Genomic DNA, 16130 nt, shown 5'->3' with positions numbered 1-16130 from the left:
TTTTGAGTGCAATTAGACAATTGTCAGTGGAGCATTTGTCCCCAAAAGTTAGATTTCCTCTCAATCTTTGCCCTCATGAAAAAAAAAAAATGTTTTTTAACATACTTTTAATGACAATGGTCACAGGTCTCAGGAGATGGTGAATCACCCACCCCAGCAGGGAAACAGACAGCGATGCAAACATGGCAAAGATTCTAAGCCTTCCCCACACATTAAAACTAAAAAGACAAACAAAGCTTTGCCATGACGTAATAAAAAGAAATTGTACCTCATTTTGTAAAAAAATATAGGGATCTAATTAAACCTATACATTTATAATATAACATTACTCATGGTGCTCAAAGATGTTTTATTGTACATTGTTATCCTAATGTTGCATTTCAATCCAAAACAAGCTATAGTTGGGGTTGTACTGATACTGTGGAAGTTCTGTTTTATTTAAAACAGAACAGGTGAACATCTGCAATGCTATGTAGGACAATGTTATTAGTTATGATTAAGAGAATAGATAAGGGAATAATAGAGAAAAGGCTAATCTGTTTTTATGCAACTGGTGCCATTGCTACATAATTATTGGCTCTGTCAAAGACCACATAGTATTCTCGGATAAACACATCTCCCAAAATCCACAGATCTCCTGAACTGGTTGGCAGGTTCATTGCCTGGAATCCACTGGTGCAGCTCTGCTGGCTCTGTGAAATATGAAAACATGTATTAACAAATAATGTCATGCTATCATAAACATTATGAAGGAGACCCTAGAACTCTCAAGTTACAGAGTAAGAACTCTCAAGTTTGCATTGTATGCAAATACATTTGAATACAATGAATGTGTACATTATATAGTTTAGAATCATATATACAAATGATATGAATGCAATTAGTATTCTGAATTGTTGTAAGAATTGACTTTGATATACAGTAGAATTTAAAGGCCCCATCGCACATATATCTATGGTCTTGATAAAAGATTTAAAATAGTTTTCACAGTATTACTCTGAAGAACCTACCTGACGCACATATGCACTTGCTGGCAGTGGATATTGGACACCATTAATTGTAAACACAACAGTTGGCATGTTGCTGATATTGTTGCAGTTGATAACATACTAAATACAGAATGTAAAGATACATAGATAAGTGTTATGGAAATACACACACACACACATCTCCAGCCTAGTTCAACACAAAAGCTACGAATAATTACCTGTCCATTTGAATCTTGATTTGCTCCAATGTAGTACTGAATGTTGGCAATAGGGGTAGATGGTCCAGCCAGAAGAGATGTTCCAGTATCAACAATAGCTGAGCAGGAGCCACTGCATGCAATGACCTGGCCACCAATAGATATGCTGTGAACAAACAAAATATATATATTTGTTTTTAAATAGACGAGTGACCCACTTTGAGCTTTTGTACAGTTTAATAAATGTAATAAATACATTATAGTTCTTGAATATGTACAAGGACCATGGTGCAAAAAGTAGCTCAAGTGATGTCTGTTCTTACCTATCCACCGTTATCTGCCAATATGTTTCTGCGGTGAGAGGGACCCAGTTCAGGTTTCCAGTGTAATATGAGGTGTCTACACCACCAAAGAGAACAAAGCTGCCACTCTGCCCTTGACTAGAAGAGGAAAAACAATCCATGGAAAATTAAACTAAACATGTATAGCAAACTGGGATGACAGAATTTTTTTCTCTTTTAAAACCAAAAGTTAACAGTACTGCCTACATGTAACACATAATATAACATAAAGTCCACTGTGAAGTGTTCGTGTTTCGTAATCACTTCAATGAATAAATAGTGAAGCACAATAGTGACTCAAAAAGAAAGGTGCTTCAAAGTGCCGAATTCTCCAAGACAGACAGACCACATGGACATCTTTAGGAGCTAGCAGTCATTTTGGATGAGAGCGACTTCCGAGTTTCTTTAGGCTTATGATGGTTTTACATATTTAAATAAATTTCTCTCTGTTATGAAATAAAATCTACATACTTCACTATATGGTGCTTCCTTCTCTGGCATACTTGATGTGGAGAACAAGTGTTTTTGAGGCAATACAAGGGGCGATGCTCAACTACACTATAGAGCTGAAGGAAGATCTATGGAGGCACTGACATCTGCACATTCCTGGTCCTGTGTGCTATGCTCATTTGACTCCCTAACACAAGGGTCAAAACTATCTGGTTTAGTGAGGTGTGAACTCCATGTGGTCTGTCTCTTTTGGAGTATTTGGCATTTTGAAGCACCTTTCTTTTTGAAGCACCGCTGTGTGTCACTATTTATTCTTTGAAGTGATCACAAAGCACCAACACTTTACAGTAGACTTTGGTAATCTGTACTGACCCAAGCATGGTTGTTTTCTCTGTAATTGTAACTAACCGAAGATTCAGTATTACATTTATTGTGCAGCACTAATGTTTAGCAACAACTGAAAGTAATTTTGAAAGCTATAGGCAAACTTTCTACCAGGGTTTCAATGTGATGATCAGTGGATGGCAGTAATTTATCTTAAAGCTAACTTCTTCAATGGAAAATCTATGTTCTAGATCTCAAATAATAACCCCAGGTTATCTTTTGAAATTGGAAATTTGAGGGTGAATCCTTAACTTTATCAGTGAATAAACTTTTGCTTTCTATCAAGGACCTACTACACTCGCTCATGCTCACTCACTATCACTGTACAAACAAAAATCGCATCCTTTAAAGCCTTCAATAATTATGTTAAATGTAGCCTTGTCCGCCTGCTAAAAACTAGCATTTAAAATAGTGCAACCCTTCATAATGAATGCAGGTAAAATCAGGAAGGCTAATCTGCTTACATTTGGCTACTCTTCATAGCTATGATTACTAAGGTCCATGCTAGAAAAATGTTAAGGGACATGCCACATGTCCATAGCTGACAGATTTCTAATTCCACAATTGTATCAGAAATACTGTATATAAAATATTCAACTTTTATAAATGATTAAATATTCCATTAATGTATCAATATGTTATTTTCTCTGTGGAGAGGAGTAAATATTTCCTTTTTAGTATTGACTGCACTGTTTGCAGTGTGGAACTCTCTGTACAGGCACCAATAACAGTATGTACAACAAATGAAGCAAAGAAGAGACTTGATTGCAGCTACAGTGTATCTACACTGGAGTCCTTTCTGGGTTACCAGTTCAAACTCAGCACTCAATTTTTAGCATAAAGGTCCCAATAGTTGTTTGAATATGACCAGACTCAAAACAATGTGGTTTTGTGTGTGTGATTTGCACACACATTTCTAAATAATTTTAAAAGCAATGTTTAACTTTATTTACTAAATTGCCTACTTTACCTTTTACTTTTACAATTTTCACTCTTTGAAGTATATTACCTCTACTCAAAATACATTTTTTGATTTTGGATTGGAATACTTTATCAGTTTGAGTCCAAGCTGCAACTCGGGGACATTGAATGCAACTTTTAAAATAGCAGTTTTCACTCACGAACTTAGATAGACAGAGAAGAGATCCTGAGGGATTAGACCCTGGTTCCACATATTATCAAATACAGGTGTAGCTTGAGAAGATGCCAAGCTTGGAAATGCCAATCCCAAGATTCCATCAAAAGGAGAATAATACAAGAATGATCCAGGTTCAGACTGGCTCAAACCAAAAATCTGGTTAGTGATCTGGATGTTTCCAACCTGAGGGTATAAAAGGTATGTGCTAATGTTAAAATCTAATTTTAAACCATTTTCTTTTAACTTAAAGGAGTGTATTTCTTACAGTTAAACAATAGAGTACATCAATTCTCTACTACTGAGAGAGCAACTTGTTTACTGCCACCGCAATGCCATGCGCAAGTTTCAGCAGGTTTGGCAAGGATGGCCTAGATTTACCAGGGTTGGCCGCCCCACATCTAGTGATGGATACTGTACATTACTGCAGCTGTAATCAATGTAGATATTATGCCCTATGGTAATCTGGCTTTTGATACTCCCACCTTATGGAACCTGTTTAGTTTCTTTTTTTTCTGTTTGTTAATTTTATCTTTTGCACTTTAAGAATTTATGCACAGCCTATTTGTCACTTTTCCCCTCTAACTTACAGAACTCCTCCGGAGTTGTAACAATAGATTCAAAAGTTATTGCTGTATAGAATATGCTTCTTTCTAATCTGTTGTATCTATGCACGTTTGTGTATCCTATATGACGTGTCATATATTGTATCTATTTTCTTGTTCTGACTTTCAATATCAATAAAAGAGTTTGGAATTAAAAAAAAAGAGTGGGGGCGTGGCATAGGCATGGCAGCGTGAGGACGCTTCACAGGGCCAGTGGCTCACCTGCGGCCATACAGCGATCCATTACAGCACATTACCCACACCTGCTTGTAACCCTGGATGTCTGTGAAGCCCGACCACCATCCCACTGCTCCTGCAATCAGCATGGATTGCTACTTGCGGCAATACCAGCCTTCAAGATGGTGCCGGCCCACCATGCAGCTACAGACACAGCAGAGGTAATCAGTGTGCCTGATCCTCATCCACGGATGGCGGATAACCACACAATGCCACCCTTCTCACCCCCCAGTGACCTCTCTCCCTGTTTCCCACGATCGCTGGCAGCCTCCACAGACATAGAGGATATACTGCTCAGCCCAGAGCTCACAGCTTCTCCTTTGGCTCCCATGCCACCCAGCACTCTATGCTTCAGCCCAGAAGCCTTGGAGGGACAGAGACTGATACCTGCGCATCAGACCACAGGGAGTACACTCTGCAATCCTCCCCAACCACAGGGTCATCCTCTAAATGCTTCCTCTGAACAAAAGCTGTGGGCTTTCTTGCAGCAGCTGCCCACAAGAGCTGATTTGGAAACCCTTGTGCAGAGAATGGAAAGAACTTCTCAGGCAAGAAGTGTCTGTGCTAGACTCCTGTGGTAATGTGATAGAACAAGAACAGGGTATAGTTTCCCAATCTGTGCAAACCCTGCAGACCTCTCACTCTGAACTTACTGACCAAATTATACAACTGCACCTCATTCAGGATGACTTGGAGAATTGCAGCCTCCGACAGAACATTCGGTTGAGGGGGGTGCCCAAATCTGTCCCACATTTAGAACTGCATCTAACAGTGACCAACGTCTTCAACCGTTACCTAGAACGCCCGTCAGACTCTGAGATCATCATCGACCGAGTTCATAGAACTCTGGGCCCATGATCTGACCCATCTGACAGACTCAGGGTCGTCCTCTGCTGTTTACATTCCTTTAACCTTAAGGAGGAAATTCTGTAGCGGGCCTGGAGGGTGGGAGTCCTTGGCAAGGAAGGTCTTACCTACAGGTGGGGTCACCCATTTTACCAGATACCTTCTCTCTGCGTCATCCCTCTGAGCTTCCAGGCTTCTTTGCCTTTGCCGAAATAGATCCAATTACAGTACCCGACTGGCTTGTGGCAGTTGTCTACAAAGATCTCCAGCATCAAGCACCACCGGGTAGACCACAAAGGGCTCGCTATAATCGTCGTGGCCATGGGGGTCCTTCATAAGCAAGACTGGTAAGTAACCCCCGTTTCCAACCCCCGAATGAAGAAGTGGCCGGCTGATCATACCAGCAAACATTCAGCTCATTGTTTCCTTTTTTTTGTTTGTCATGATCGAACTTTTAGAGTCAAATTAACTTCACCATTATTTCTGAGTGTCATCCCAGGAACACTGTGTGGTGGGCCTGTGAGCTTGGGGAGCTTCTGGCTTGACCTTCAGTTTACCCTAGTTCGCTGATGAGTGACGACTACTTTTCTGCTCCCAATATTTAACATGATTCATAACTTGTCTCCCACGTTGTCTGTTAGACTTAGTACAGTATTATGTCTGTTATTGTCTACCTTTTGATTACCACCTCCACATTGGTACACTCTGAGCTTCCTGTTTGAGCCATGGTTTTCCAGATTACGCTCAGGAGCAGTGTCTCTCCCTTGGGATGGGGCTGCTGTATAGCCCCATAGTTGTGGCACGGTACTAACAATCTCTCCCGAGCTCGGAGTCCTAAACCAATGGGAAAGAGGTGATTGATTGTACGTACAACTGCAGACTATGATTGTACGTACAACTGCAGACTACCAGCATACTCGCACACACACACTCGCATACTCACACGCACACACTGCAACAAATACTTAACGTAGTTGATAACTTGTTTATATTGGTGTTCACCAGATTGTGTCTTATGTTTATTTTTACTATTTATCTTTAATACCTTCACATTGACTTGGTTTAGATGCCTTGGGTTGATCGCAGTTTTTCAAGTCACACCTGGGTGCTGTGGTCATACCTCGAGAGAGGCCTTGCGGCACATTGATTCTGGGGCTGTGTTGTCAGCCTGTCTCGGGCTTGGAACACTGGACCAGGGCTGTTTCCTATTATTCTCCTGAAGGTTCTCAGTTCATTGCTATCGCAGTTACTTTGTGGTCATGGTTTACCAGACAGTCTTTACCACTTCACTCTCTCAGGTAACAATGGTGCCTTAAAAGCATGATTAAGATGGCTGCAGGGGCCCAGAGCTTAGCTGTGCCTTACTACTTCCCGCACAAGGAATACTCTGCCCTGGTGGCAGTAGTTTCTCTTAGCGGAGTCTCTATCCTTAACTAGGTTTCTTCTTATCTTCTACCTTCACTTTTTTTTTTTTTCTCTCTCTCTCTCTCTCTTTCTCTCACTCTTTCTCTCTCTTTCCCCATCCCATTCATCCTTTCCCATATTCCCTCCCCTCCCCTTACACCCTGGGAGCTAACAGTATTTGACAGTATGACTGTTAAGATCCTCTCTTGGAACATTAAGGGGTTGAATTCCCCGGAGAAGTGCACTAGCTGTCTTGCAGAGCTTTGGAGACAAAGGGCTCACATAGAATTTCTCCAAGAGACTTACTTTAGGGCAGACAGGATACCCAAACCATCGAACAAACACTTCCCGACAGCCTATCATAGTCCATCATTATAATCTAAAGGGATGAGTATTCTCATATCTAAGTCCCTCCACTGGCAATTCCTTGAGTACCGTGATCAGGAGGGCAGATTTCTGCTTCTAAAGGGAGAAATTTATTAGACCTTCACTCTTGTGAACATTTATTTTCCAAATTCCAATCCACTTCCCACCCTTGATGCTTTTCTGCCCACCCTTGACTCCTTCCTCGAGGGAACCCTTGTCTTAGGAGGGGATTTCAATTTAACTCTAGACCCTCATAGAGACTCCTCCTCGAACTTGTCCTCCCTACCACAGGGAACACAACGTCACCTCAAAGATCTTTTGCACTCACATATACTAGTCGATATCTGGAGAATAGTCCATCCACAAGAGCGGGATTTTACTTTTTACTCTACCGTCCATGGGTCCTACTCTAGAATCAACCTTTTTCTCCTAAAACACTCATCCATCTTGGTGACAAGGGGAATCGCTATCGTCCACATCACACTCTTAGACCACGCCCCCATCCTGCTGGAATTGGCTATTTCGCAAGTGTCCCCTAGAACCTCTACGTGGTGACTTAACAAGGCGCTCCTAAAAGATCCCAAAATTGCTGCAGATACCCTTAGGGAAATTAAATCCTACTTCTCTACTAAAGTAGACTCTGTTGACAATCCGATCTTGGTGTGGTCAGCGCATAAATGCTTTATCAGGGGAATTCTATTCAAGCATGGTAATGCAGCCAAGCAACGCCGCATTAAAACCCTGTCTGACCTCCTGGCGCAACTTCACACTTTAGAACGTCAGCACAAGACACAGCCAGATAATACTATCGAAGCGGAACTGGTTCGTCTTCGGGAAGCTATATGGGACCATTCCATGTATGAAGCGAAATGTACTGTTAAAGGCCCGTTGTTCATTTTAGAAAATACGCCGATAAATGTGACCGACTACTGGCAAATGCCTTACGCTCCAAGCACTCTCAGGCATACGTTCCCCCACTTCTCTCGTCTTCGGGCTCCAAGGTTCATTCTTCTTCAGAACTAGCAGAAACTTTTCGTGCTTTTTACTCCAAATTATATAATTTGGACCCAACTTCTACTTCCCGGTTGATGCCTCAAAACTCTCTAGATATCTGCTATTATCTTCGAGAAACCGACCTTCCTATGCTGACGATGAAACAGTGAGAAGACCTGTCTAAACCTATTACGGTGGAGGAATTCACATCAGCCATAGCCGACACTCAAACCTGCAAGGCACCAGGACCTGATGGATTCACCCTCCCTTACTATAAAATGTACCAGGACCCTTTGGCACCTTACTTCTTTGTGGCCTTCAGTGCTGTGATGGACAGACACAGTTTTTCTGCAGATATGTTGCGCGCCTCAATATCCATGATCCCTAAGCCGGGTAAAGACCCATTTCTATGTGCCAGTTACAGGCCCATTTCACTCCTGAACTGTGATGTGAAACTATTCAACAAAATCCTTGCCTCTAGGATGAATGTCTTATTGCAACGTCTAATTGTAACAGACCAAGTCGGCTTTATTCAGACTAGAGAGGCTAGGTACAACACTATTCGGACACTGAACATCATAGAAAAAGCGAAACAATCCCGTATTCCCCTACTGCTCCTGTCCACAGATGTCGAGAAGGCTTTTGACAGGGTGGACTGGACTTTTCTCCAGGAGACGCTCACATTTGTGGGAATGCCGGATCCCATCCTGTCATGGATATCGGCCATTTATGATAATCCCACAGCTACAGTATGGGTAAATGGCTATGACTCCAGCCCTTTCTCCATTTCGAACAGCATCAGACAGGGCAGCCCCCTGTCACCATTGCTATTCGTTCTTTCCCTGGAACCTACAGCACACCAGAGGTAATCAGTCCATCAAAGGCATTCAATTCAGCCAATACCAACATAAAGTGGGAGCCTACAGCGACGACCTTTTATTTTATATTACTGAGCCTCTTACCTCTTTACCCTCCCTGTTACAGGAGCTGAAGCGCTAATGGTACCCTGTCTAATTTTAAAGTTAATCTGCAAAAGTCAGAGGCCCTGAATGTCTCCTTGTCAGATTCTACCATTTCAAACCTGCGCCCCTTTTTCCCATTCAAGTGGGCTGCCTGCTCCATTCAATACCTGGGAACAAAAATTTCTGCAAACCTGCATGACATTATTCCCCTCTACTACCAGCCTCTCTTATCTACGCTCACTGCTGATGTTAAAAAGTGGGACTCTCTGGCCCTTTCCTGGTTCAGCCGTTGTAATATACTCAAAATTAATGCAAAGCCAAGACTTTTGTACTTATTGCAGACAATGCCTGTCAAAATACCCCAGACATTTTGTCAAGCCATACGTTCAATATTAATCAGATTCATCTGGCGCGGTAAACACCCACATCTCAGCAGAGCACTATTACTACGACCAAAGATTAAGGGAGGTCTCGGGTTTCCGGACCCAGCACTATATTACACCGTGGCACATATGACCAGGGTTGTGGACTGGTGCTGACACAGCGACCTGAAACTCTGGGTATTGCTGGAACAAGAGGCTTCCCGGGCCCCACTTGCTGGTCTACCCTGGGCAGGGAAAACTCATCTCACCCACTTGACTACTCATCCGCTGATTGGCCCTACTCTTATGGAACTGAATAGGTTTTTACGTTTATCTTCACTGAAAAGTTCTCCATCCCCAAGGACGACACTTGTTGGTCATCCGGTCTTTTCTTTTGCAAGCCCCACAGGGACTCATAAGGTCCTCTTTGTTCCTAGGTTCCTCCGGTTGAACAACTACGGAGAACTTGCTCTCTGGAACGGGCTCCTCTCATATTAGATCCTTATCAACCTCTTACCAATTCCTGCTAGATCTTCACGCCATGGAGGACCCCCCATTCTTGGCAAAATGGGAAAGGGACTTGCAAGTCACCTTCACCAAACCCCAAAAACAACGCATCCTTTTTTCGCACAGAAATCTTCTCTATGTAGCAAATACCAAGAGACCACCTATAAAATAACAACGCATTGGTATAGAACCCCTTCTGTTCTGGCTAAGCTATTTCCTCAATAAACTGATCATTTTTGGCACTGTGGCCTATACTCAGGCACCCTCCTACATATTTTTTGGGATTGCCCTGTGCTCCAAACTTTTTGGCAACCAGTTCTTAAGCTCATACATAAATTCACAAATATCTCCTTACAAGATAACCCAGCAGTCCAACTTAACCTCACCCCTTTATCAAGGAAAGATTATCATAAATCCCTTCTTAAACATCTCCTAAATGCTGCACGGGCCTGCATCCCACATCTATGGAAGCAACAGTCCACGCCAATGGTGGCCCACTGACTCGCAAGAATGAAGGACATTGAGCAAATAGAAGATCTGACCTCTGCTTTGTGAGATAAGAGGTCAGAGGAACAGATGGTTTTACTGGGATCTCTTCCACTTCTCTGATGAATTCCTCTAATACAGATGTTAGGATCCACCGTCTGAAATCTCTATTGCTTGTTCAGGGTTATTGATCCTAGCTCCCCGGGGGTGATACCCCCATTCACCCCCACCTTTCCTCCCTTTTTTTTTTTTTTTTTTTTTTTGCTCTCTTTCTCTCTCTCTCTCATCTTTTCCTTCTCCATTTCTCCTTCTAAACCAAAAAACAAAAAGTGATGGGCACAGAAGCATATATGTACCCTGTATTAGACTTCAGTTGGTGATGTGAACCTGATTGATGGGTTCCCTTCACTCATATGCCATTGTTTTGTATGGTTGTGCTTATTGCGCTCGTTATCATTTCTATGCAATGAAAATTTGTCTCTATAGTTGTATCTATGTCACATCTTTAAATAAAAAAATAAAAATAAAAAAAGAGTGTATTTCCAAAAAAATGCAGAGCTTATCATTCTGTAAAACTGCATGTACATTAATTCTGTGCAAACGCTGGCCGAATCAAATATTACTAGGATAATTTTACTCCAAAGCAGATGTTCTTCATTCATAAGAATAGCATGACTCAGCAAAATACTGCATTATGGTCACTAGATGGAGCTGATGTTTATAGGATATAACTGTTTATTTCCCATGATCATCAGCTCCATCTAATAGACATAATGCAGTATTTTCCTGATTCATGCTATTCTTATGAATGAAGAACATCTGCCTTGGAGTAAACATTGGACATTATGCAGAGAGAAAATAGTCTAGTACCATTCTAATTTGCTGGCATTCACAATGCTCTGTAATTTTTTGATATATACAATCCTAAGTTTATAACAATATTATTACTGTAATCAATGTAAGACTTGTAGCCACTTCTTGTTCTTACCTGCACTGTGTCATATCCAAGAAACCCAGACATGCTACCAGTGCCATATTGGATAGATACTGGGGTGTTGGTAGCTTGGAAGGTTGATGATTGCTGTGGGTTAAACATGTGGTGATTGGCTGAAAAAAAAAAACCATCAGATGTTAGCGGGGCCAGGGTTTCCCTTCGCATAACCATGCACTTTTTTTCTGCACCTTGGCATATAGTTAAGTGGTAAATTAATAAAAAGTATGGGTTACTGTGTGTTAACTGAAAGTGTCAGGATCTTAAATGTTCGTTAACATATTTAGAGCAAAAATTTAGTTATGCTACATTAGTATATTAGTAGCATATGTACAGTAATAAATAAACCACAACTGACTGGTTCACAGTTAGAAATTTGTTAAGAGTAAAGTAACCCCCACAAAAAAAAAATCTGACCTATATATTTAAATGTTGATCATATTGTTAACAATTACTCGATTTTTCAAATAATCTTTTTGTAAATATTCATTCTGATTATCTTAACTGGCACTACAATTTCGAGGGGGGAGTCTGTATGTAGGTGTTTGTGTTGGGGGGGGGTCAATCTGTACTGAAGGGTCTGTACTGGGAGGGTAGGTCTGTGCTGGGAAGAGAGTCTGTACTGAAGGGTTTGTGCTGGGGGGATTTTTACTGATGAGGCTGAGAATGGGATTTAGGGGAGATCTGTACTTTGGGGGATAAGGGCTTGGGGGATGATGATTTATACTGTGAAGAAGGGGTAAATTTGGTTGCATTCTGTAAAGTGGCCTGTGCATTATGCGCTCCTGACCCATGTGCTAGTGGCACAATTATTAAAGCATATTTTGTGGGTTAAAGGACTGTGACATATGTGTCACAAGGATTTTGAAGCAATTTCTCTTTGTTAGGTCTGGACATTAATACATGTCTAATACAAAATAATAAGTGTGAATATCTCTATAAACACCGAAAATAAATAAAATAAAATTATTTTTAATTACTAAAAATTAACGGACTCAATAAAATAAAAATTGATACATATGTATAAGAAGTCCAAGAAAAATTTATCAAAAGTCCACCAATTGAATTAAAGTGCTTTTAGTGACATTTAATTACATATAAAGTGCTTCCAGTGTTCAGGTGCTGCTCCCCCCCATGAATAACCTCTTACCAGAAATTCAGATCTCAAATAAAGAAATCAATTTGCACTTTTGTATAACGATAAGGGTCCAGGCAGTCAGATTTAAGTAACACCAATGATATGTCGGCTACGGGAACATTATCTCTTTACCTAAATCAGAGCTCCACCCAAAAGGGGAAGCGCCCCTTGTCTGCCTCCCCCCCTCCGCTGCCACATTTTGTCTCACAGGTACCCACTCCCAGTTCCAGCTCAGTTCGCCGCAGCAAACTGAGTCGTAAGTTCCCCCGCAACCTCCTGGGACACTTTACAGGTTCCAGAAGACTGGGGCTCATTCACAAAGGGCAGCACGCTTTGTGCATCTGCAGTGGGAAACCAGCTTCCCTTAGGCAAGATGGTGGCGCCAGCACTCGATGGCCGATTGAGGAATTGGCTCGGGTGAAAACACACCGCTGGATGCCTGGACAGGTAGGTGCCCTAATAACTATAGTATTTGTAGCTGCTGACTTTTAATTTTTTTGGCGGGGAGACTGGAGCTCATTTTTACCCACCACAGCTCTCCACAGGCAGTACCAGAATAAAACAGGAGCCTCAAAGCTCAATAAGCTTAAAGCATAGTTTATTTTAAAAAAGGATACACTTAGAAGTAGAAACAAACAAGTGCTTTCAGTATATACAGCACTGATCTTTAATGTGGATATTTGTTGATGAACTTACACTGTATTTGATGAATTTATGATTTTTTTTCTTATTTTTATTTGGGGGGGGGGGTAGAGATATGCACACCTATTATTGTATGAGATTTTAAATGTCCTGTATTCAGACATTTGGAAGTGCTGCAGTCCGGGGTCGGTCCAAGAATTTTTCTCTACACTATTTTTTTCCACCCCCTCCACCACATCCCCTTACTGCCTACAGCCACACTGGTACCTCCTTCATGTTGCACCCATGATGTGATGGGGCACAGCGTGAAGGATGTCACACAACATTAAAATATAGGCTGTGCTGAACTGTCACTAAACGGCAGTGTGTAATGGGTGGGGTGGGGGGGGGGTATGCATTCCCCACTTCCCCTCACTGTCAACGGGCAGCTGACAGGTGAGGCAAACTAAAACTTCTATGCTCCCGGTAGGAGAGAGGACACAGTGTTAGGGAACAGAAGACAGGTGTTTTAAAAATCTGCATCCCCAGCAAGGGGCTGGCGATTTGGATTTTACTGCCAACCCCCCCCCTCCAATCCTGGCACCCTAAGGCCACTGACAACAGCCCTGCTGCTGTCTCATGCTACACTAAGTGCGAGTTTATCTTTTGTTTTTTTCATCAATAAATACAGGACTGTTATTTATGGCTAACTATATTTGCATTTTATTTTTTTTAGTACATTAACAGTGGATTCTGTGTTGCATTTTTTAGCCACTTAGAGGTTTTGATATCCCATTGCTGTTAAGAATGCTTACAAACATTTGTATTTGTATAAATACTTATAATTGTAATTGTATAAAATGCCTAATATAATTGATATATATATATATATATATATATATATATATATATATATATATATATATATATATATATACTCTGTCTACGTATTGTTCTATGAGAGGGCCATCATTTTTTCTGTGGAGAATATTTGCTAAATACAGTATTTACTTTTGTATATTTTTTTGTTACCATCCACTGAGACTTCAATTCCCCATCTTCATTTGATATTAAATAGTAATAAAAAACTGGCAGAGGTTCTCACTCTTCCTGACTCTACTCTAGAAAAATATTTTAGTACTGTTTATGCACCCATTGTAGAGATTTTACTAATAGAGCAATAAAACATAACAGAGTTTCTATCCCTTTCCCACTCTGTCAAAAAAAATTGGGTCAGATTTATCCCTTTAGTGTAAAGTCATTGTACATTACTCACTGCAGGCTGGACTGGAACAGTAAACAGAGGGAACCCACAAGTTTGAAGATCCTGTATCAAAGATAACGGTGAAGGACTGAGGTGGGGTTCCAATGGAAATGGTTCCAAAATATTCAATCTGACAGAGAAACAAATGTAAGAATCATTTTTGCCATCAAATAGCTATATGCCCTAAAGAGTATAGGAAACAGAGTAATATTATGTATGTTAAAATAGTGACACAGTACATTCTAAATGTAACCAAATAATATACAGTAGATGATTATATTATCAGCAGACTCAGGTTAGAACTGTGATTTGGTTAGTGACTAAAATAGACATCACAATTTGTAAATCTTTATACTAAGACTTTTTTATTCATGCAAAAATATAAAACCTGATCTTATTGAGTTCTCATATGTCACAAGGTTTTTGCCCTGAACACATGTGGAAATGTGTTCGAGGCAAAAACCAGACAAAATATTATACAGGAAAAAAGCCCACTAACCAAATGTCCCACTAACCAAGTTTCTTAGTGACACTAATCTCTGGATTAAAGGATCTGTGACCTGACTTGCTGTTAACAGAGTGGTTATGTTCATTCTCTATGGTCCAACTGTACATAGTCATTCTTTCTGGACTAGGGATTATGGGATGTGTAGTGTTCATAGACTTGTGAATATGACTGCAACTAAAAGGTTTGTGAACTTGTGAAAGCAGAAAAACACAGTAAAAAAAATGATTAAAAAATAAATCACTTGTCCATTAAGTCCTTGACATGTATGGATTTTTTTTGGAGAATAAGAATATAATTCAGTATCACTTTAATTTTTGTCCTTGCATTACTTTGCCAAAAATGAAGTGTAATCTCCCTGTGGAGACAGAAATAAAATCTTATCAGCCAATCTGACCATAACCTAAAAATGTTTTGGGTAGAGTTAGATTTAATACTACAGAAATAATCTGCAACATTTTAGGAATATTGTCGTTCTAAAGTCTAAAAAATAGTTATAGAGACAAATATATTTAAAAAATGCTGCATGAGAAAATAAGTTGGCTACTCACATCCATGTAGTTCTGCAGGGGCTCACCAGATGCCTGGGCTAAAGATGGAAAATACTTAGTTGCTGGATTATAGTGATGTTTCTTTAAATAGTCACCCAGTAATCCTAGTCTGTTTAAGCGGGCCCTTAAAGATTCTCCTTTTCTGAGGGAAACCCTGTATAAAAATTTTTAAAAATGAAATTTAACATATCAATACTACTCTGTATGTACAGTTAAATTAATGTGTTAAAGTTTAGAAAATGCCCCTTTTGTTACATACTTTACCACACCACATTCTGCCAGAACTACCAGCCCAAAGAGCAGAAGGATCTTCATGACTGACTGTCCTACTCAGACACCAAAGTGAGAACTTTCAATCAACAATCAACAACTCTTTATATACACCTTTATGAATACACCCTGTGTCCTTCAAGAGAACTAAATCTAATGGGAAATCTTCCATCACCTTCTTGAAGGAGGCAGGGGCTGCCAAATTTGTAAACTAGAACTGATTAAAAATTAGACTTTGGCAAAGCACTGTAGGCATGTGATACAAATCAGCAGGTGTTTCTTCTAAAAGTGGTATATCTTAAAGTCATTAATACATACCACATGCAAATAGAGAATTTTAGGCAATAGATTTAGCTAAGGTTTTCAAAGTATTCTAACTGAAAAATCTATATTCTAGCTTTTGTAACAAACACACACTGTGTTTCTTTTTTTTTTTTTTTTTTAAATATAAAAAGTGTATATATTTGTAACATCCATAAAAATATGATCAAATTTGTGGCAGTTAAATTTAAAAACAGCTTTAATA

The 16130-nt window shown here is 40.2% G+C and overlaps 1 protein-coding gene across 1 annotated transcript; it reads right to left on the bottom strand.

The window, feature by feature from the left end:
- Positions 1-329: 329 nt before the first annotated feature.
- Positions 330-15747, bottom strand: LOC141106304 (pepsin A-like). Its single transcript, XM_073596968.1, has 9 exons — positions 15594-15747; positions 15335-15488; positions 14291-14408; positions 11253-11371; positions 3483-3682; positions 1510-1626; positions 1208-1352; positions 1011-1109; positions 330-692 (listed from the first exon to the last, which is right to left on the bottom strand). The coding sequence occupies exons 1-9, from the start codon at positions 15647-15649 to the stop codon at positions 543-545; spliced, it is 1158 nt and encodes a 385-aa protein (XP_073453069.1). The 5' UTR covers positions 15650-15747; the 3' UTR covers positions 330-542.
- Between the last annotated feature and the right edge of the window lie 383 nt (positions 15748-16130).

Source organism: Aquarana catesbeiana, linkage group LG08 (assembly GCF_042186555.1).
Source record: "Aquarana catesbeiana isolate 2022-GZ linkage group LG08, ASM4218655v1, whole genome shotgun sequence".
NCBI lineage: Eukaryota > Metazoa > Chordata > Amphibia > Anura > Ranidae > Aquarana > Aquarana catesbeiana.
This window is presented reverse-complemented; position numbering and strand designations above follow the sequence as displayed.